The sequence below is a fragment of the Cherax quadricarinatus genome, chromosome 35 (assembly GCF_038502225.1).
Source record: "Cherax quadricarinatus isolate ZL_2023a chromosome 35, ASM3850222v1, whole genome shotgun sequence".
Lineage (NCBI taxonomy): Eukaryota > Metazoa > Arthropoda > Malacostraca > Decapoda > Parastacidae > Cherax > Cherax quadricarinatus.
Window position 1 is genome coordinate 8,652,266 of NC_091326.1, and position 22,620 is coordinate 8,674,885.

General features: G+C 39.3%; 1 protein-coding gene across 1 annotated transcript in view; it reads left to right on the forward strand.

Moving 5' to 3' along the window:
* Positions 1–22,620, forward strand: part of Sym (symplekin scaffold protein) — a 90,059-nt gene that overhangs the window by 14,914 nt on the left and 52,525 nt on the right. Inside the window, exon 9 of the mRNA XM_053785367.2 lies at positions 10,619–10,705. Coding sequence (XP_053641342.1) covers positions 10,619–10,705 — 87 coding nt within the window. The remainder of the gene's footprint in view (positions 1–10,618; positions 10,706–22,620) is intronic.

A 22,620-nucleotide genomic window follows, 5' to 3' on the forward strand; every position in this document is an offset into this window, starting at 1 on the left:
TTCCTTCCTCTCTCACGGGCAAACAACTGCTGATCCCACCGCTTTCCACCAATTATAACGAAAAAAGGTTATTTTGGTATTCTGGTAGTGGGTGGTTAATGATAAACTTCTTCGGAGGTTTATTTGTTTATTAATAATGTCGTGGTGGGTACACAGGCTTGTGTTGTGCCCATGGCCCGGGAGGGCCATCCCACGAGAGAGAGCTGGGAGGCCTTGTGTCTTGCTGCTAGGCCGCTGTGTGAGTGAGAGGCAAGTCTGGGCATACTGAAGTGGCAAGGCCTACAGAGGGCAGTACCTGAGTGGCGCAAAATATGAACTAAGCTGGCAGACAGCAGGGGCTGTCTGTGCAGACAGTACAGGCTGTCTACATCATTTTCTGTTCTTGTCTCCACCATTAGTAGTGAACTCTGCCTCTCGGTCTCGTCTCTTAACTTTCTGCTCACTGACATCAAATATCTTTGTCATACTTAGACTTTTAAATGAAACCTACTTCCGCTGTGTTATTCTTAAGTTTACTCCATATCTTTTGCTCCTGTATATTGAATAGATGTTTTCAGATCTTTCTTTCTTTCAACACACTGGCTGTATCCCACCGAGGCGGGGTGGCCCAAAAGGAAAAACGAAAGTTTCTCCTTTTCTTTCTTTCTTTCAACACACCGGCCATATCCCACCAAGGCAGGGTGGTCCAAAAAGAAAAAGGAAAGTTTCTCTTTTACATTTAGTAATATATACAGGAGAAGGGGTTACTAGCCCCTTGCTCCCGGCATTTTAGTCGCCTCTTACAACACGCATGGCTTACGGAGGAAGAATTCTGTTCCACTTCCCCATGGAGGTAAGAGGAAATAAACAAGAACAAGAACTAGAAAGAAAATAGAAGAAAACCCAAAGGGGTGTGTATATATATGCTTGTACATGTATGTGTAGTGTGACCTAAGTGTAAGTAGAAGTAGCAAGACGTACCTGAAATCTTGCATATGTATGAGACAGAAAAAAAAAGACACCAGCAATCCTACCATCGTGTAAAACAATTACAAGCTTCAGTTTTACACTCACCTGGCAGGACAGTAGTATCTCCCTGGGCGGTTGCTGTCTACCAACCTACTACCTAGTATGTTTTCAGATCTTTCTTTCTTTCAACACACCGGCCGTATCCCACCGAGGCGGGGTGGCCCAAAAGGAAAAACGAAAGTTTCTCCTTTTACATTTAGTAATATATACAGGAGAAGAGGTTACTAGCCCCTTGCTCCCGGCATTTTAGTCGCCTCTTACAACACGCATGGCTTACGGAGGAAGAATTCTGTTCCACTTCCCCATGGAGGTAAGAGGAAATAAACAAGAACAAGAACTAGAAAGAAAATAGAAGAAAACCCAAAGGGGTGTGTATATATATGCTTGTACATGTATGTGTAGTGTGACCTAAGTGTAAGTAGAAGTAGCAAGACGTACCTGAAATCTTGCATGTGTATGAGACAGAAAAAAAAAGACACCAGCAATCCTACCATCGTGTAAAACAATTACAGGCTTCAGTTTTACACTCGCCTGGCAGGACAGTAGTACCTCCCTGGGCGGTTGCTGTCTACCAACCTACTACCTAGTATGTTTTCAGATATCTCTAGATATTTTAATGTGTGATTTTCAAAAGTGTCTGCTTAATCTTGGTTTATCTCTGATAAAGAGCCTACCCTTGTTGACCCTGTACATGCCCCACAGTATTTTGTGTTATGATCCTACCCTCTTTTGGTCTTCATTCTTCCAGATTCAGGAGACTTGTTGGTTGCATTTTTCATAGCTTATTTTCCTCAGCTCAGACATTAATTTGAATGTACTAATTTTATGCTTTCTTAAGGGTTCCATTGTGGTGCTGCATACTCAAGAATAGGTCACAGGTATGAAGTACAAGTGTTTGGAATATGTTTTATTATTTTTTGGTTTCTGAATGTGTGTGAGCTTAGCTCCCCTGCCCCCTCCTTTTTTTTTAAGCCTTATGGGTTTCAGGTTTAGGGTAGTGTTCATTCTAGAGTCTTTCCTTAACTAATTTCTTTATCTTCTCCCCTTTCAACAAATGTTGTTTTCAATCTCCTTTCTTTCTCTGTCATTTAATTTTATTACTTTACTTTTATTGAGGCTGAACTCCATTAAACATTTATTTGTCTGTTACTGAAGTTTGTTGTGGTTCTCCTGTAGACTTCCCTCACATTTCTCCATTTGTTTTTTCCTCATCAATTTGTCACCTGTTGCTGCAAAAAAAAAAAAAGTACGTGTAGTTTATTTACATTGTCAGGTAATTATTATTCATTGGGATTAACATGGGATCTATCATTAATCCTCATGGGATTCCACTAGTTACACAGAAATCTTGGTATTGCATCCTTCACAGAAACATTTTGTTTTCCATCATTTAAGTACATGTACTGTATTCTGTTACTCATGTTAATGTCTATCCTGTTATATTTGTGCATATCTCTGAAACAGCTTGTGTTCTAAGTTGCTAACCAAAAGCTAGCCATCCGCACAGGATTTTATAAGGAAATTCCATTTGTATTTAGCCTTAATATATTATTGTTCAAAATGATAAACCTTTTTTTTTTAATGTAGTTTAATTGACTAAAACCATTATCATTTTTTTTTTTCAACAAGTCGGCCGTCTCCCACCAAGGCAGGGTGACCCAAAAAAGAAAGAAAATCCCCAAAAAGAAAATACTTTCATCATCATTCAACACTTTCACCACACTCGCACATTATCACTGTTTTTGCAGAGGTGCTCAGAATACAACAGTTTAGAAGCATACACATATAAAGATACACAACATATCCCTCCAAACTGCCAGTATCCCAAACCCCTCCTTTAAAGTGCAGGCATTGTACTTCCCATTTCCGGGACTCAAGTCCGACTATATGAAAATAACCGGTTTCCCTGAATCCCTAATCCCTAATCCATTATCATTAATGAGCATAAATGTAAGTATAGGAATTTACTCAAACTTTGTTTCATTTTTTTTTATTTTGTTAAAATTACCTATGTACTGTTTTTGTGCTTGCTTCTATAATATATTTTGAAATACTACAGGACAGCTACTATACCATTAGGTTTTTCTGGAACATTGATGAATAAGCCCTAAGAGGGAATCTGCTCTGATGCTGGTGAAGGGCTTTCAGTCCAAGGAATTGGAACTACTCTACTGTTGAATCATACCTGCTTATCTCTCATTTCCCATTCACTTCACCATAATTATAATTTTTTTTTTTTTTCAACAAGTCGGCCGTCTCCCACCGAGGCAGGGTGACCCAAAAAAGAAAGAAAATCCCCAAAAAGAAAATACTTTTCATCATCATTCAACACTTTCACCACACTCACACATTATCACTGTTTTTGCAGAGGTGCTCAGAATACACAGTTTAGAAGCATACACATATAAAGATACACAACATAAGAACATAAGAATGTAGGAACACTGCAGAAGGCCTACTGGCCCATACGAGGCAGGTCCTTATCAAAACGACATCTACCTAATGCTACCCAAGAAATAACTCCTGTACCCCATGACACCAATCAAACCCAGCCCCTCCCACTCATATATTTGTCCAGGCCCTTCTTAAAGCTACCCAAGGTCCTAGCCTCTGTCACCCCACTGGGAAGACTGTTTCACGCATCTACAACTCTGTTAGAAAACCAGTACTTACCTATGTCCTTTCTAAATCTAAATTTATCCAACTTAAATCCATTATTCCTGGTTCTTACCTGGTTCAACACCCTCAGTACTTTATTAACCCTTTCAGGGTCCAAGGCCCAAATCTGAAGTGGTGCCCCAGTGTCCAAGAATTTTCAAAAAAAAAATTTGTTATTTTTTCTTATGAAATCGTAGAGAATCTTTTTGTGAAGGTAATAAAACAAAAAGTACGAAATTTGGTGGAAAATTGACGAAATTATGCTCTCGCGAATTTTGATGTGTCAGCGATATTTACGAATCGGCGATTTTGCCGACTTTGACTCCCATTTTAGGCCAATTACATTATTCCAATCAACCAAATTCTTAGCTATTTCACTAGTATTACTTCTATTCTATCGATTGAGCACAAGAAATCGCCAAGTCAACTGTTTCAACTACAAAATAAAGTGATTGGAAATTGTTAATTTGGCCAATTTAACACAAAGTTCAAAATATTCCAATTTCAAAATAGGCTCCAGAATAAACAATGTAGGTATTCCTGGAACTAAACTAACATTTCCTCTGTTCATTAGTTACATTTTGAGGCTTTACAAATAAATTCCATTTTGATTTTTTATTCACATAATGAATTTTTATTCACACCAAAAAATAGAAGATTTACTGTTATGCAATACTGTAATAATTGTATAAATATCATCACCATATTTGTGAATGTATATTAGACCCACCAGCTGACGTGTATTAGATGTGTGAGGTCGTTTGTTTACTCTTGAATATCGGCAAAAATTTAACATTTCCACTACTTTGAGCTCAGTTTCAAGCCATTTCCAGTGCTAAAACCAATCAAAATCATCTCTATTTCTGTAATATGTCTTTCATTCTATCAAATGAGATCAAGAAATCGCAAATACAACTATAAAAAATATACGAAAAAACACTGCAAAGTCGCTGTTTTAATCGAAAAATCATGATTTCAGCTTTTTTCTCTCATTATACACAGTGTGCTGCAGGATCTGTTTTATGTGGTGCACACATACCACATAGATGTATTCTCTCATATCTAGGCCCAAATGTACCACTCACAGTTTATCAGAGTGAGCTGAGCTCATGGCGTAGATCTACGGTTTGGACACTCACCGTAAAGCCGTAGATCTACGGGACGGACCCTGAAAGGGTTAATGTCTCCCTTGTTTATGCCCCTCATCCACTTATACACTTCAATGATATCTCCCCTCATTCTACGCCTCTCCAGAGAGTGGAGATTTAAGGCTTTAAGTCTATCTTCATACGGGAGGTTCCTTACACAGTAAATCATTTTAGTCATTCTTCTCTGTATGTTCTCTAATGAGTCTATGTCTATCCTGTAGTAAGGGGACCAAAACTGAGCAGCATAATCTAAATGAGGCCTCACTAGTGATGTATAGAGCTGTAAAATAACTTTTGGACTTCTGTTACTTACACTTCTTGAGACAAATCCAAGTAACCTGTTGGCCTTGTTGCGCACACTAAGGCACTGCTGTCTTGGCTTTAGATTTCTGCTTACCATGACTCCCAAGTCTTTTTCACATTCTGTATGACCAAGCTCTACTTCACCTAGATTATAGCTTCGAGGGTTATTTTCATTACCAAGGGCAAGTACCTTACACTTATCCACATTAAACTTCATCTGCCATTTTTCAGACCAAGACATTAATTTGTTCAAATCGTCCTGGAGTTCATTGATATCCTCCTCAGAGTGAATTATACGGCCTATCTTTGTATCATCGGCAAACTTACTCATGTCACAAGTAATCCCTTCATCAAGGTCATTAATGTAAATTATGAACAGGAGAGGGCCTAAAACTGATCCTTGTGGAATGCCACTAGTGACTAATCCCCATTCAGATTTCACTCCATTAATGGTAACTCTCTGCTTTCTATTGGTAAGCCATGCCTCAATCCATGGTAGAACTTTACCTCCTATACCATGAGCTGCCACTTTTCTTAAGAGTCTCTTGTGAGGTACTCTGTCGAAGGCTTTACTAAAATCCAAATAAACAATATCATATTCCTTATCACTGTCAACTGCCTCAAATGTTCTATTGAAGAACGTCAGTAAGTTTGTCAGGCAGGAACGACCTCTCGTGAATCCATGCTGAGATTCATTTATCAAGTTATGCTCTTCAAGGTGACTTCTGATAATGTCAGCTATAATTGATTCTAATAACTTGCCCACTATAGATGTCAGGCTTATTGGACGGTAATTTGAAGGAGTGGACTTATCCCCTGATTTGAATATAGGAACCACATTAGCCATCTTCCACAACTCTGGCACAACACTGGTAAGGATGGACGCATTGAATACACTCGTTAATGGCTGACTAAGCTCCATCTTGCATTCCTTAAGTACCCTTGAAAACAACTCATCGGGCCCCGGGGACTTATTTTGTTTCAGTTTGTCTATCTGTTTAATAACCATGTCCCTCGTGACAGTAATATTAGTTAACTTAAATTCATCAGGAACTAAATAATTGTTAATTACTGGAATCTCATTTATATCTTCCTGTGTAAAAACTGACAAAAAATAGTCATTAAATAAGGAACACATTTCCAGTTCATTATCTGTCAGATGTCCATTCCCAGTTTTCAGAGGTCCTACTTTTTCCTTCACCTTCGTCCTATACACTTGAAAGAACCCCTTTGGATTAGTCTTTGATTCATTAGCAACTCTAATTTCATAGTCACGTTTAGCCTTTCTAATCGCCTTTTTTACTTCTCTTTTAAGCTGAACATATTGGTCAGTAAGGTTAACCTCTCCTCTTCTGATGTGCCTATAAATTCTCCTTTTCTCCCCTAATAGATGCTTTAGCCTCCTGTTAACCCATTTGGGATCGTTATTATTAGACCTAATTTCTCTCTGGGGAATGTATATACTCTGGGCACTGTGTACATTATTAAGAAAACAATCATAAAAGCAGATCCCTTCATATTCATAAGTATTATTATCGTTAATAAAATCATTAGCTAGATAACCCCAATCAAGATTAGACAGATGTTCCCTAAGTCCATTATAATCGGCAGAACGAAAATCAGGGATTTTTACTGTATTATCATTATTCTTGCATTCCCAATTAATGCTAAAAGTGATGGATTTGTGATCACTTGCGCCAAGCTCTTCAGTGATCTCCAGATTATTCACAAGTGTTTCCTTATTTGACAAGACTAGGTCTAGCAAATTATTACCCCTGGTAGACTCAGTTACGCTCTGTTTCAGAAAACAGTCCTGAACTGTTTCCATAAAGTCACTGGACTCTAGATTACCTGTCAAAGAATTCCAGTCAATTTGACTAAAGTTAAAGTCCCCTACTATGACTATGTTACTGTGTCCAGAAGCCCTAACAATTTCGTCCCAAAGAAGTCTCCCTCTATCGTGATCCAAGCCTGGAGGTCGGTATATTACACCTAGAATTAGTTTTTCTTGACCCTCCACGAACTCTACCCAAACAGACTCTGTTACTGCTCCATCTATTTTTATACCTCTTTTTATGCAACAATTAATATTTTCTCGAACATACAGTGCAACTCCTCCCCCCTTCCCATTACATCTATCCACATTGAACAACTTAAATCCCTGAATATTACACTCAGCAGTCATATCCCGACTCTTTAAATCATACCATGTTTCAGTTAATGCAATGATATCAAAGTTCCCAGCACATTTACCAAACGTAGTTCATTAAACCATACCCCGGCCGGGATTGAACCCGCGGTCATAGAGTCTCAAAACTCCAGCCCGTCGCGTTAGCCACTAGACCAGCTAGCCACAATAAGATTCATCCAACTAGGTATATTTCTACACCATAGGAAAGTTAGCACAGGCACCTCTGTGACCACAAATGCAAGTTTTTACAGACGAATCTCCAGCTAGCGTGGCCGTGACGAACTGGAGATTCGTCTGTAAAAACTTGCATTTGTGGTCACAGAGGTGCCTGTGCTAACTTTCCTATGGTGTAGAAATATACCTAGTTGGATGAATCTTATTGTGGCTAGCTGGTCTAGTGGCTAACGCGACGGGCTGGAGTTTTGAGACTCTATGACCGTGGGTTCAATCCCGGCCGGGGTATGGTTTATTTGCAATCGTGTCATTACGATTTCTTGAGTCATGTAGTTCATTAATTTTATTTCTTGCACTTTGACTGTTAGCATAAAATACCATCATATGTTTTTTCTTCTGCACATTTTTCCTATTCATCTTTGTTTTTACACAATTTCTGAAATTATCATTACCCAGAGTTACTCCATGACAGTTACTATTAAGATTCTTAATATCAGAGCATAAGTCAATATATCCATACTCATTATTTATCATTTCTAAACCCATACCTCTAACTAATCCTAGTTTAAAGTCCTAACAACCCCCTCAACTGAGTTAGCAAGAAAACCCACACCTGCCCTGGATAAGTGAACCCCATCCCTGGCATACATGTCATTTCAGCCATAGAAGTTGTCCCAGTTGTCAATGAATGGTACTGCATTATCCTTACAGTGTTTATCCAGCCAACAATTAATACCAATTGCTCTGGACAACCATTCATTACCAACACCTCTTCTTGGCAAAATGCCACATATAACAGGGCACCCCCCCCTTCTTCCTAATTATGTCTATAGCTGTCCTGAACTTTCTAACTAAATCCTCACTTCTACGCTTGCCTACATCATTGCCTCCAGCACTGAGGCAAATAATAGGATTGATCCGATTACCGTTCATGATGTTGTCAAGCCGGCTAACAATGTCCTCCATCCCAGCCCCAGGAAAGCATACCCTTTGTCTCCTACTCCTGTCCTTCAAGCAGAATGCCCTATCCATGTATCTAACCTGGCTATCCCCAACAACAACAATATTCTTACCTTCCTTGTTGTCGTTCGTCGTGACGATCCCAGTAGTCGACTCACATTCGTCAGGTAGCACCGAGAATGCGTTGGAGGTTTCCACAGGAGTTTCCACAGCAGTCTCTTTCTTCTTCATCGTTTCTGGCTTTCCATTCGTCTTCTTGATTGTCAACTTCGTCGTCCCCTGCTGTCCAGCCACTGACCACGATCCCTTCTTGACCTGAGGACTCGAAACAGGAGGACTACTACGAATCCTCTTGTTTTCCTCGGTCAATCGCCGTATCTCCATCTTCGCTGCCCTCAATTCTTCCTTAAGTTGCTGGTAAAGTTGCTCGATGGAGGGCATCTTGGTTCAGTCCACGGGAGCACACAAGACACTTCTTCACAGAGTTAAGTACAGGTCACCACTGGGTTAAGTACAGGTCACCACTGAGTTAAGTACAGGTCACCACTGAGTTAAGTACAGGTCACCACGAACATATCCCTCCAAACTGCCAATATCCCAAACCCCTCCTTTAAAGTGCAGGCATTGTACTTCCCATTTCCAGGACTCAAGTCCGACTATATGAAAATAACCGGTTTCCCTGAATCCCTTCACTAAATATTACCCTGCTCACACTCCAACAGATCATCAGGTCCCAAGTACCATTCGTCTCCATTCACTCCTATCTAACACGCTCACACACGCTTGCTGGAAGTCCAAGCCCCTTGCCCACAAAACCTCCTTTACCCCCCTCTCTCCAACCGTTTTGAGGACGACCCCTACCCCGCCTTCCTTCCCCTATAGATTTACATGCTTTCCATGTCATTCTACTTTGATCCATTCTCTCTAAATGACCAAAACACCTCAACAACCCCTCTTCTGCCCTCTGACTAATATTAACTCCACACCTTTTCCTAATTTCCACACTCCGAATTTTCTGCATAATATTTACACCACACATTGCCCTTAAACAGGACATCTCCACTGCCTCCAACCGTCTCCTCGCTGCTGCATTTACCACCCAAGCTTCACACCCATATAAGAGTGTTGGTACTACTATACTTTCATACATTCCCTTCTTTGCCTCCATAGATAACGTTTTTTGACTCCACATATACCTCAATGCACCTCATCAATTCTATGATTAACCTCATCCTTCATAAATCCATCCGCTGACACGTCAACTCCCAAGTATCTGAAAACATTCACTTCTTCCATACTCCTCCTCCCCCATTTGATATCCAATTTTTCTTTATCTAAATCATTTGATACCCTCATCACCTTACTCTTTTCTATGTTCACTTTCAACTTTCTACCTTTACACACATTCCCAAACTCATCCACTAACCTTTGCAATTTTTCTTTAGAATCTCCCATAAGCACAGTATCATCAGCAAAAAGTAACTGTGTCAATTCCCATTTTGAATTTGATTCTCCAAAATTTAATCCCACCCCTCTCCCGAACACTCTAGCATTTACTTCCTTTACAACCCCATCTATAAATATATTAAACAACCATGGTGACATTACACATCCCTGTCTAAGACCTACTTTTACCGGGAAGTAGTCTCCCTCTCTTCTACACACCCTAACCTGAGCCTCACTATCCTCATAAAAACTCTTTACAGCATTTAATAACTTACTACCTATTCCATATACTTGCAACATCTGCCACATTGCTCCTCTATCCACTCTATCATATGCCTTTTCTAAATCCATAAATGCAATAAAAACTTCCCTACCTTTATCTAAATACTGTTCACATATATGCTTCAATGTAAACACTTGATCTACACATTCCCTACCCACTCTGAAACCTCCTTGCTCATCCACAATCCTACATTCTGTCTTACCTCTAATTCTTTCAATTATAACCCTACCGTACACTTTTCCTGGTATACTCAGTAAACTTATTCCTCTATAATTTTTACAGTCTCTTTTGTCCCCTTTCCCTTTATATAAAGGGACTATACATGCTCTCCGCCAATCCCTAGGTACCTTCCCCTCTTCCATACATTTATTAAACAAAAGTACCAACCACTCCAACACTATATCCCCCCTTGCTTTTAACATTTTAACATTTCATTGTCCTTTCCAGGTGAAAGGCGGATATGACAGTGATGAAGAGAGCAAGATTTCACGATTAGTGGGTGGCCAGGTGCAGACACAAGAAGACACAATGCAGGTTGTAATCCATTGTAAATTTGTAATTCTTTTAATAGTATACAGAAGTTAGTTTGAGTAAATTACATAAATTGTACATTAGGTTGATTGTGGAAAGCCATAATCATGCACAAATGCACTAATTCTAATTACTACTGCATCATGTTTTTTCACAGTTTCTTGTTTGATCTTCCTGGTGTATACCTGGAGGGTGTTCCGGGGCTCAACGCCCCCACAGCCCGTTTACGTCTAACTTTAGAGGCCATAATTAAATCACAAATGCATTTTATGTCTCAAATTTTTCATCACAACTCTTAACTAAGGCAAATTGTACCACAATTGTCACTTAACTAGAATAAATTGTACCTCAAAATTACCATAACTCCAGCCCATTGTATCTCAAGGAACCACTGTACTCTGTAAGCAAGTACATTACAGAATGTACTTACAGTGCCATTTTTTTTTACCCCAGTAGATTTAATATGCTCCATTGATCACTGCCCTTATAGTATTCTTAGATTTTGAAATCAGGTCTGAATATTAAGGAAGGCATGCCTGTACTGTACAGTGGTACCTCAAATTTCGCACAGCTCCCAACTCAAACAATTATGTAAGTGTATTTTTGTAAGTGCTTTTGTAAGTGTATTTTTGGGGGTCTGAAACAGACTAATCTAATTTACATTATTCCTCATGGGAACAGATTCATTCAGTAACGGCACTCGAACAGCCTTATGGAACGAAATATGGCCGAAATTCGAGGTACCACTGTATTTGTTAGTTGGATTTTCTATTCATGTTGTGTTGCACTTGTGTTATCAGGTGATTATAGTTTCAGAAATAAGCACAAATACATATTATTTTGATGTTGCCAAAAAACTTAGTCACTCAGAACTTTGTATTACTTTCATCAGTTAATACAGTTCTGTAACCTTTATCATCGTTTCATGGGGAATGAATGTATCATGGACAATAATGCTATCAATTGATACAACAGGTAGAGTCGATAATTTTAGTCTTCTTGAAATCTGCCTCTGCAAACCATTTTTTCTTTCCATGATTTTCAGTTTCTTTATAAAAGCTCTTAAAAAAAAAAGCATGTCCATTACATGAAACTCACCAACTTATGACCTCCTGACCCTTGGGGATTCTCCTCTTCCTCTGCCCCTGCATTTTTGGCTATTTTTACTTGGTGAGATAAGGCTACAGTAACCCAAACTTTAAGGTATGCAATTAATTTCCAGGAATGGAACCCTTATTTATAATATTGTGCCTGTGGGCAATAATGATTCAGGCTGTAGCTGCTGAACAAATGATGGCTCTCTTCATGCCAGTTAGGTCATGAGTACTAGGATTACCTGTATGTAATGTCATATGCCACTTTACACTGTAATCTCTGCCAGTATTGTATTTTTTCACCAGTCTTTCATTAGATATGAATTCCAAATGGACATACTTTCTCAACCATCTCCTGTTTCTGTTCATTGGCTGCTTCATTATATGGATATTTTTTGCATCTTAACAGTACCTTTTCTTAATTTTAATTATGCTACAAAAGCAGCATGTGATGCTCTTTCTAAATTAACAGATGCTAAGTACTGCCTTCTCCAGATCTTTCTACATACACACTTGCCTCTCAATTTTTTTTTATCCTGTTGTCTCTACTTGGCTACCTTGTGTCCTCCCAGATATTTTCTCACATGAAGCATTACTTCTCATTAAGTCTTCTGTCCATGTTTGCTCCATTTGCTTGTCTAGTTCCTTGTCACTCTGGCAGTTGTTTTTATCCCCCTCCATCATTTGCACTTTTCCTCATTAGGTAATTCTCCTCATAGATTTTCCCCTCTCCTAAGTTACAGCTTTTATTGATTATCTTCTGTGATCTGTAATAAATTTACTGAGCATGAAGTTTTCTGCATTGTTTCATTGTTGTATTCAGGAAGAACTGATTTTATTCTTTCATCTTAGCCATGATACCTGGGACATTAAACTTCACTTTATGCATTTTTCTTCATATGTGTATTTTGTTTGCAGGGATAAAAATTTAATTTTTTTCTGCATGCATACCTTAAGCATATAACCTTCTCAGTGGCACTTTGTTTCATTTGATTGAGGTCTGCCTCTGGCTAATTAATCTATTCTGTAAAAAATGAAATATCCCATAAAAATGTATTGGTAGGTTTTCCACTTCAGTAACTTTCAAAAAACTAAAGATCACTGTGCAGTATAGTTAAGTTTCCTTTAGTACAAATTGGTGTTTTAGTCTCATTTAATACATATTTTTACCCTTTTTCATAATGACTGACATCCTTAACTGTGGGACCGACCCTGGCTTTGAAGCCAGAGTCGGTCCTGTAGTTCTACACCATGAGCTCAACTCATTCATATAAGCTGTGAATGGTAAATTTGGGCCTTGAGATGAGAGAATGGGTCTATGCAGTAAGTGTGCACTATATAAAAAAATCCCGCAGCAAGCATTGCATAATAAGAAAAAACTGTGAGCGTGTTTTTGGTTTAAAACAGTGACTTTGTGGTGCATTTTTGTATGGTTTTTATAGTTGTATTCACAGTTTCTTGGTCTCATTTGATAGAAATAGAAATGGTTTTGATTGGTTTCAGGACTGAAAATACAGTGGACCCCTGGTTTACGATCAGCTCCCAATGCGACCAATTATGTAAGTGTATTTATGTAAGTGCATTTGTATGTGTATGTTTGGGGGTCTGAAATGGACTAATCTAATTCACAATATTCCTCATGGGAACAAATTCAGTCAGTACTAGCACCTGAACATACTTCTGGAATGAAATAATATCGTAAACCGGGAGTCCACTGTAGTTTGAAATTGAGCTCAAAGTAGCGGAAATGTTCGATTTTTGCCGATATTCCAGAGTACGCAAATGATGTCCCTCATATAATACATGTCCATCTGTCCAGTCTAATATGCTTTTAGGAATGCACTGACATTATTTATACAATTATTACAGTACTGCACTAGTCTTCATAACAGTAAATTTTCCATTTTTGTTTGAATAAAAATTCTAAGTGGAATTCATGTGTAATATTGGAGAGGCCTGGGGATGTAACTAATGAACAGAGGAAATTTTAGTGCCAGAAATGTCTGCATTGTTTATTCTGGACACTATTTTGAAACTCTACAGCCTCTCCTTACTTAGCGATGTACTCGTTTTAGATTTACGATGGGCTCTCTGACCAGTATGCATACATAAATATTGTATATTAGAGCTGATTTCCTCTATTCTGTTCCCTTACCTGCAAAGCGCTGTTTCTCTAATTTGTTAAGGATACAGGGAAAATATAAATGTAATTCTTTCTTTCAACACACCGGCCGTATCCCACTGAGGTGGGGTGGCCCAAAAGGAAAAACGAAGGTTTCTCCTTTTACATTAAGTAATATATACAGGGGAAGGGGTTACTAGCCCCTTGCTCCCGGCCTTTTTGTCGCCTCTTACTACACGCATGGCTTACGGAGGAAGAATTCTGTTCCACTTCCCCATGGAGGTAAGAGGAAATAAACAAGAACAAGAACTAGAAAGAAAATAGAAGAAAACCCTGAGGGGTGTGTATATATATGCTTGTACATGTATATGTAATGTTACCTACGTGTAAGTAGAAGTAGCAAGACGTATCTGAAATCTTGCATGTGTCTTCTTTCTTTCTTTCAACGCACCGGCTGTATCCCACCGAGGCAGGGTGGCCCAAAAAGAAAAACAAAAGTTTCTGTTTTAAAATTTAGTAATTTATACAGGAGAAGGGGCTACTAGCCTCTTGCTCCTGGCATTTTAGTTGCCTCTTACAACACGCATGGCTTACGGAGGAAGAATTCTGTTCCATTTCCCCATGGAGATAACAGGAAATAAACAAGAACAAGAACTAGTAAGAAAATAGAAGAAAACCCAGAGGGGTATGTTTTTTTTGTTTTTTTTCAACAAGTCGGCCGTCTCCCACCGAGGCAGGGTGACCCAAAAAAGAAAGAAAATCCCCAAAAAAGAAAATACTTTCATCATCATTCAACACTTTCACCTCACTCACACATAATCACTGTTTTTGCAGAGGTGCTCAGAACACAACAGTTTAGAAGCATATACGTATAAAGATACACAACATATCCCTCCAAACTGCTAATATCCCGAAACCCCTCCTTTAGAGTGCAGGCATTGTACTCCCCATTTCCAGGACTCAAGTCCAGCTATATAAAAATAACCGGTTTCCCTGAATCCCTTCACTAAATATTACCCTGCTCACACTCCAACAGATCGTCAGTTCCTAAATACCATTCGTCTCCATTCACTTCTATCGAACACGCTCATGCACGCCTGCTGGAAGTCCAAGCCCCTCGCCCATAAAACCTCCCTTACCCCTTCCTTCCAACCTTTTCGAGGACGACCCCTACCCTGTCTTCCTTCTCCTACCGATTTAAATGCTCTCCATGTCATTCTACTTTGATCCATTCTCTCTAAATGACCAAACCACCTCAACAACCCCTCTTCAGCCCTCTCACTAATACTTTTATTAACTCCACACCTTCTTCTAATTTCCACACTCCGAATTTTCTGCATAATATTTACACCACACATTGCCCTTAGACAGGACATCTCCACTGCCTCCAACCATCTCCTCGCTGCTGCATTCACAACCCAAGCTTCACACCCATATAAGAGTGTTGGTACTACTATACTTTCATACATTCCCTTCTTTGCCTCCATAGATAACGTTTTTTGACTCCACATATACCTCAACGCACCACTCACCTTTTTTCCCTCATCAATTCTAGGGGTATGTATGTATGTATGTATGTATATATATACTTTTTTTTTTTTTTCAACAAGTCGGTCGTCTCCCACCGAGGCAGGGTGACCCAAAAAAGAAAGAAAATCCCCAAAAAGAAAATACTTTCATCATCATTCAACACTTTCACCACACTCACACATTATCACTGCTTTTGCAGAGGTGCTCAGAATACAACAGTTTAGAAGCATATACGTATAAAGATACACAACATATCCCTCCAAACTGCCAATATCCCAAACCACTCCTTTAAAGTGCAGGCATTGTACTTCCCATTTCCAGGACTCAAGTCCGACTATATGAAAATAACCGGTTTCCCTGAATCCCTTCACTAAATATTACCCTGCTCACACTCCAACAGATCGTCAGGTCCCAAGTATCATTCGTCTCCATTCACTCCTATCTAACACGCTCATGCACGCTTGCTGGAAGTCCAAGCCCCTCGCCCACAAAACCTCCTTTACCCCCTCTTTCCAACCCTTTCGAGGACGACCCCTACCCCTCTTTCCTTCCCCTATAGATTTATATGCTTTCCATGTCATTCTACTTTGATCCATTCTCTCTAAATGACCAAACCACCTCAACAACCCCTCTTCTGCCCTCTGACTAATGCTTTTATTAACTCCACACCTTCTCCTAATTTCCACACACTGAATTTTCTGCATAATATTTACACCACACATTGCCCTTAGACAGGACATCTCCACTGCCTCCAACCGTCTCCTCGCTGCTGCATTTACCACCCAAGCTTCACATCCATATAAGAGTGTTGGTACTACTATACTTTCATACATTCCCTTCTTTGCCTCCATAGATAACGTTTTTTGACTCCACATATACCTCAACGCACCACTCACCTTTTTTCCCTCATCAATTCTATGATTAACCTCATCCTTCATAAATCCATCCGCCGACACGTCAACTCCCAAGTATCTGAAAACATTCACTTCTTCCATACTCCTCCTCCCCAATTTGATATCCAATTTTTCTTTATCTAAATCATTTGATACCCTCATCACCTTACTCTTTTCTATGTTCACTTTCAACTTTCTACCTTTACACACATTCTCAAACTCATCCACTAACCTTTGCAATTTTTCTTTAGAATCTCCCATAAGCACAGTATCATCAGCAAAAAGTAACTGTGTCAATTCCCATTTTGAATTTGATTCCCCATAATTTAATCCCACCCCTCTCCCGAACACCCTAGCATTTACTTCTTTTACAACCCCATCTATAAATATATTAAACAACCATGGTGACATTACACATCCCTGTCTAAGACCTACTTTTACTGGGAAGTATTCTCCCTCTCTTCTACACACCCTAACCTGAGCCTCACTATATATTTATATATATATATATATATATATATATATATATATATATATATATATATATATTTTTTTTTTTTTTTTTTTTTTTTTATCACACCGGCCGATTCCCACCAAGGCAGGGTGGCCCGAAAAAGAAAAACTTTCACCATCATTCACTCCATCACTGTCTTGCCAGAAGGGTGCTTTACACTACAGTTTTTAAACTGCAACATTAACACCCCTCCTTCAGAGTGCAGGCACTGTACTTCCCATCTCCAGGACTCAAGTCCGGCCTGCCGGTTTCCCTGAATCCCTTCATAAATGTTACTTTGCTCACACTCCAACAGCACGTCAAGTATTAAAAACCATTTGTCTCCATTCACTCCTATCAAACACGCTCACGCATGCCTGCTGGAAGTCCAAGCCCCTCGCACACAAAACCTCCTTTACCCCCTCCCTCCAACCCTTCCTAGGCCGACCCCTACCCCGCCTTCCTTCCACTACAGACTGATACACTCTTGAAGTCATTCTGTTTCGCTCCATTCTCTCTACATGTCCGAACCACCTCAACAACCCTTCCTCAGCCCTCTGGACAACAGTTTTGGTAATCCCGCACCTCCTCCTAACTTCCAAACTACGAATTCTCTGCATTATATTCACACCACACATTGCCCTCAGACATGACATCTCCACTGCCTCCAGCCTTCTCCTCGCTGCAACATTCATCACCCACGCTTCACACCCATATAAGAGCGTTGGTAAAACTATACTCTCATACATTCCCCTCTTTGCCTCCAAGGACAAAGTTCTTTGTCTCCACAGACTCCTAAGTGCACCACTCACTCTTTTTCCCTCATCAATTCTATGATTCACCTCATCTTTCATAGACCCATCCGCTGACACGTCCACTCCCAAATATCTGAATACGTTCACCTCCTCCATACTCTCTCCCTCCAATCTGATATTCAATCTTTCATCACCTAATCTTTTTGTTATCCTCATAACCTTACTCTTTCCTGTATTCACCTTTAATTTTCTTCTTTTGCACACCCTACCAAATTCATCCACCAATCTCTGCAACTTCTCTTCAGAATCTCCCAAGAGCACAGTGTCATCAGCAAAGAGCAGCTGTGACAACTCCCACTTTGTGTGTGATTCTTTATCTTTTAACTCCACGCCTCTTGCCAAGACCCTCGCATTTACTTCTCTTACAACCCCATCTATAAATATATTAAACAACCACGGTGACATCACACATCCTTGTCTAAGGCCTACTTTTACTGGGAAAAAATTTCCCTCTTTCCTACATACTCTAACTTGAGCCTCACTATCCTCATAAAAACTCTTCACTGCTTTCAGTAACCTACCTCCTACACCATACACTTGCAACATCTGCCACATTGCCCCCCTATCCACCCTGTCATACGCCTTTTCCAAATCCATAAATGCCACAAAGACCTCTTTAGCCTTATCTAAATACTGTTCACTTATATGTTTCACTGTAAACACCTGGTCCACACACCCCCTACCTTTCCTAAAGCCTCCTTGTTCATCTGCTATCCTATTCTCCGTCTTACTCTTAATTCTTTCAATTATAACTCTACCATACACTTTACCAGGTACACTCAACAGACTTATCCCCCTATAATTTTTGCACTCTCTTTTATCCCCTTTGCCTTTATACAAAGGAACTATGCATGCTCTCTGCCAATCCCTAGGTACCTTACCCTCTTCCATACATTTATTAAATAATTGCACCAACCACTCCAAAACTATATCCCCACCTACTTTTAACATTTCTATCTTTATCCCATCAATCCCGGGTGCCTTACCCCCTTTCATTTTACCTACTGCCTCACGAACTTCCCCCACACTCACAACTGGCTCTTCCTCACTCCTACAAGATGTTATTCCTCCTTGCCCTATACACGAAATCACAGCTTCCCTATCTTCATCAACATTTAACAATTCCTCAAAATATTCCTTCCATCTTCCCAATACCTCTAACTCTCCATTTAATAACTCTCCTCTCCTATTTTTAACTGACAAATCCATTTGTTCTCTAGGCTTTCTTAACTTGTTAATCTCACTCCAAAACTTTTTCTTATTTTCAACAAAATTTGTTGATAACATCTCACCCACTCTCTCATTTGCTCTCTTTTTACATTGCTTCACCACTCTCTTAACTTCTCTCTTTTTCTCCATATACTCTTCCCTCCTTGCATCACTTCTACTTTGTAAAAACTTCTCATATGCTAACTTTTTCTCCCTTACTACTCTCTTTACATCATCATTCCACCAATCGCTCCTCTTCCCTCCTGCACCCACTTTCCTGTAACCACAAACTTCTGCTGAACACTCTAACACTACATTTTTAAACCTACCCCATACCTCTTCGACCCCATTGCCTATGCTCTCATTAGCCCATCTATCCTCCAATAGCTGTTTATATCTTACCCTAACTGCCTCCTCTTTTAGTTTATAAACCTTCACCTCTCTCTTCCCTGATGCTTCTATTCTCCTTGTATCCCATCTACCTTTTACTCTCAGTGTAGCTACAACTAGAAAGTGATCTGATATATCTGTGGCCCCTCTATAAACATGTACATCCTGAAGTCTACTCAACAGTCTTTTATCTACCAATACATAATCCAACAAACTACTGTCATTTCGCCCTACATCATATCGTGTATACTTATTTATCCTCTTTTTCTTAAAATATGTATTACCTATAACTAAACCCCTTTCTATACAAAGTTCAATCAAAGGGCTCCCATTATCATTTACACCTGGCACCCCAAACTTACCTACCACACCCTCTCTAAAAGTTTCTCCTACTTTAGCATTCAGATCCCCCACCACAATTACTCTCTCACTTGGTTCAAAGGCTCCTATACATTCACTTAACATCTCCCAAAATCTCTCTCTCTCCTCTGCATTCCTCTCTTCTCCAGGTGCATACACGCTTATTATGACCCACTTCTCGCATCCAACCTTTACTTTAATCCACATAATTCTTGAATTTACACATTCATATTCTCTTTTCTCCTTCCATAACTGATCATTTAACATTACTGCTACCCCTTCCTTTGCTCTAACTCTCTCAGATACTCCAGATTTAATCCCATTTATTTCCCCCCACTGAAACTCTCCTACCCCCTTCAGCTTTGTTTCGCTTAGGGCCAGGACATCCAACTTCTTTTCATTCATAACATCAGCAATCATCTGTTTCTTGTCATCCGCTCTGCATCCACGCACATTTAAGCAACCCAGTTTTATAAAGTTTTTCTTCTTCTCTTTTTTAGTAATTGTATACAGGAGAAGGGGTTACTAGCCCATTGCTCCCGGCATTTTAGTCGCCTCATACGACACGCATGGCTTACGGAGGAAAGATTCTTTTCCACTTCCCCATGGACAATAGAAGAAATAAAAAAGAACAAGAGCTATTTAGAAAAAGGAGAAAAACCTAGATGTATGTATATATATATATGCATGTGCGTGTCTGTGAAGTGTGACCAAAGTGTAAGTAGGAGTAGCAAGATATCCCTGTTATCTTAGCGTGTTTATGAGACAGAAAAAGAAACCAGCAATCCTACCATCATGCAAAACAGTTACAGGTTTTTGTTTCACAGTCATCTGGCAGGACGGTAGTACTTCCCTGGGTGGTTGCTGTCTACCAACCTACTACCTATATATATATATATATATATATATATATTCTTTCAACACACCGGCCGTATCCCACCGAGGCGGGGTGGCCCAAAAGGAAAAACGAAAGTTTCTCCTTTTACATTTAGTAATATATACAGGAGAAGAGGTTACTAGCCCCTTGCTCCCGGCATTTTAGTTGCCTCTTACAACACGCATGGCTTACGGAGGAAGAATTCTGTTCCACTTCCCCATGGAGATAAGAGGAAATAAACAAGAATAAGAACTAGAAAGAAAATAGAAGAAAACCCAGAGGGGTGTGTATATATGTGCTTGTACATGTATGTGTAGTGTGACCTAAGTGTAAGTAGAAGTAGCAAGACGTACCTGAAATCTTGCATGTTCATGAGACAGAAAAAAGGACACCAGCAATCCTACCATCATGTAAAACAATTACAGGCTTTCGTTTTACACTCACTTGGCAGGACGGTAGTACCTCCCTGGGCGGTTGCTGTCTACCAACCTACTACCTTGAATATATATATATATATATATTATATATATATATATATATATATATTATATATATATATATATATATATATATATATATATAATATATAATATTATATATAATATATATATATATATATATAATATATATATTATATATATATATAATATATATATAATATATATATAGGTAGTAGGTTGGTAGACAGCAACCACCCAGGGAAGTACTACCGTCCTGCCAGATGACTGTGAAACAAAAACCTGTAACTGTTTTGCATGATGGTAGGATTGCTGGTTTTCTTTTTCTGTCTCATAAACACACTAGATAACAGGGATATCTTGCTACTCCTACTTACACTTTGGTCACACTTCACAGACACGCACATGCATATATATATATACATACATCTAGGTTTTTCTCCTTATTCTAAATAGCTCTTGTTCTTTTTTATTTCTTCTATTGTCCATGGGGAAGTGGAAAAGAATCTTTCCTCCGTAAGCCATGCGTGTCGTATGAGGCGACTAAAATGCCGGGAGCAATGGGCTAGTAACCCCTTCTCCTGTATACATTTACTAAAAAAGAGAAGAAGAAAAACTTTATAAAACTGGGTTGTTTAAATGTGCGTGGATGTAGTGTGGATGACAAGAAACAGATGATTGCTGATGTTATGAATGAAAAGAAGTTGGATGTCCTGGCTCTAAGCGAAACAAAGCTGAAGGGGGTAGGAGAGTTTCAGTGGGGGGAAATAAATGGGATTAAATCTGGAGTATCTGAGAGAGTTAGAGCAAAGGAAGGGGTAGCAGTAATGTTAAATGATCAGTTATGGAAGGAGAAAAGAGAATATGAATGTGTAAATTCGAGAATTATGTGGATTAAAGTAAAGGTTGGATGCGAGAAGTGGGTCATAATAAGCGTGTATGCACCTGGAGAAGAGAGGAATGCAGAGGAGAGAGAGAGATTTTGGGAGATGTTAAGTGAATGTATAGGAGCCTTTGAACCAAGTGAGAGAGTAATTGTGGTAGGGGACCTGAATGCTAAAGTAGGAGAAACTTTTAGAGAGGGTGTGGTAGGTAAGTTTGGGGTGCCAGGTGTAAATGATAATGGGAGCCCTTTGATTGAACTTTGTATAGAAAGGGGTTTAGTTATAGGTAATACATATTTTAAGAAAAAGAGGATAAATAAGTATACACGATATGATGTAGGGCGAAATGACAGTAGTTTGTTGGATTATGTATTAGTAGATAAAAGACTGTTGAGTAGACTTCAGGATGTACATGTTTATCGAGGGGCCACAGATATATCAGATCACTTTCTAGTTGTAGCTACACTGAGAGTAAAAGGTAGATGGGATACAAGGAGAATAGAAGCATCAGGGAAGAGAGAGGTGAAGGTTTATAAACTAAAAGAGGAGGCAGTTAGGGTAAGATATAAACAGCTATTGGAGGATAGATGGGCTAATGAGAGCATAGGCAATGGGGTCGAAGAGGAATGGGGTAGGTTTAAAAATGTAGTGTTAGAGTGTTCAGCAGAAGTTTGTGGTTACAGGAAAGTGGGTGCAGGAGGGAAGAGGAGCAATTGGTGGAATGATGATGTAAAGAGAGTAGTAAGGGAGAAAAAGTTAGCATATGAGAAGTTTTTACAAAGTAGAAGTGATG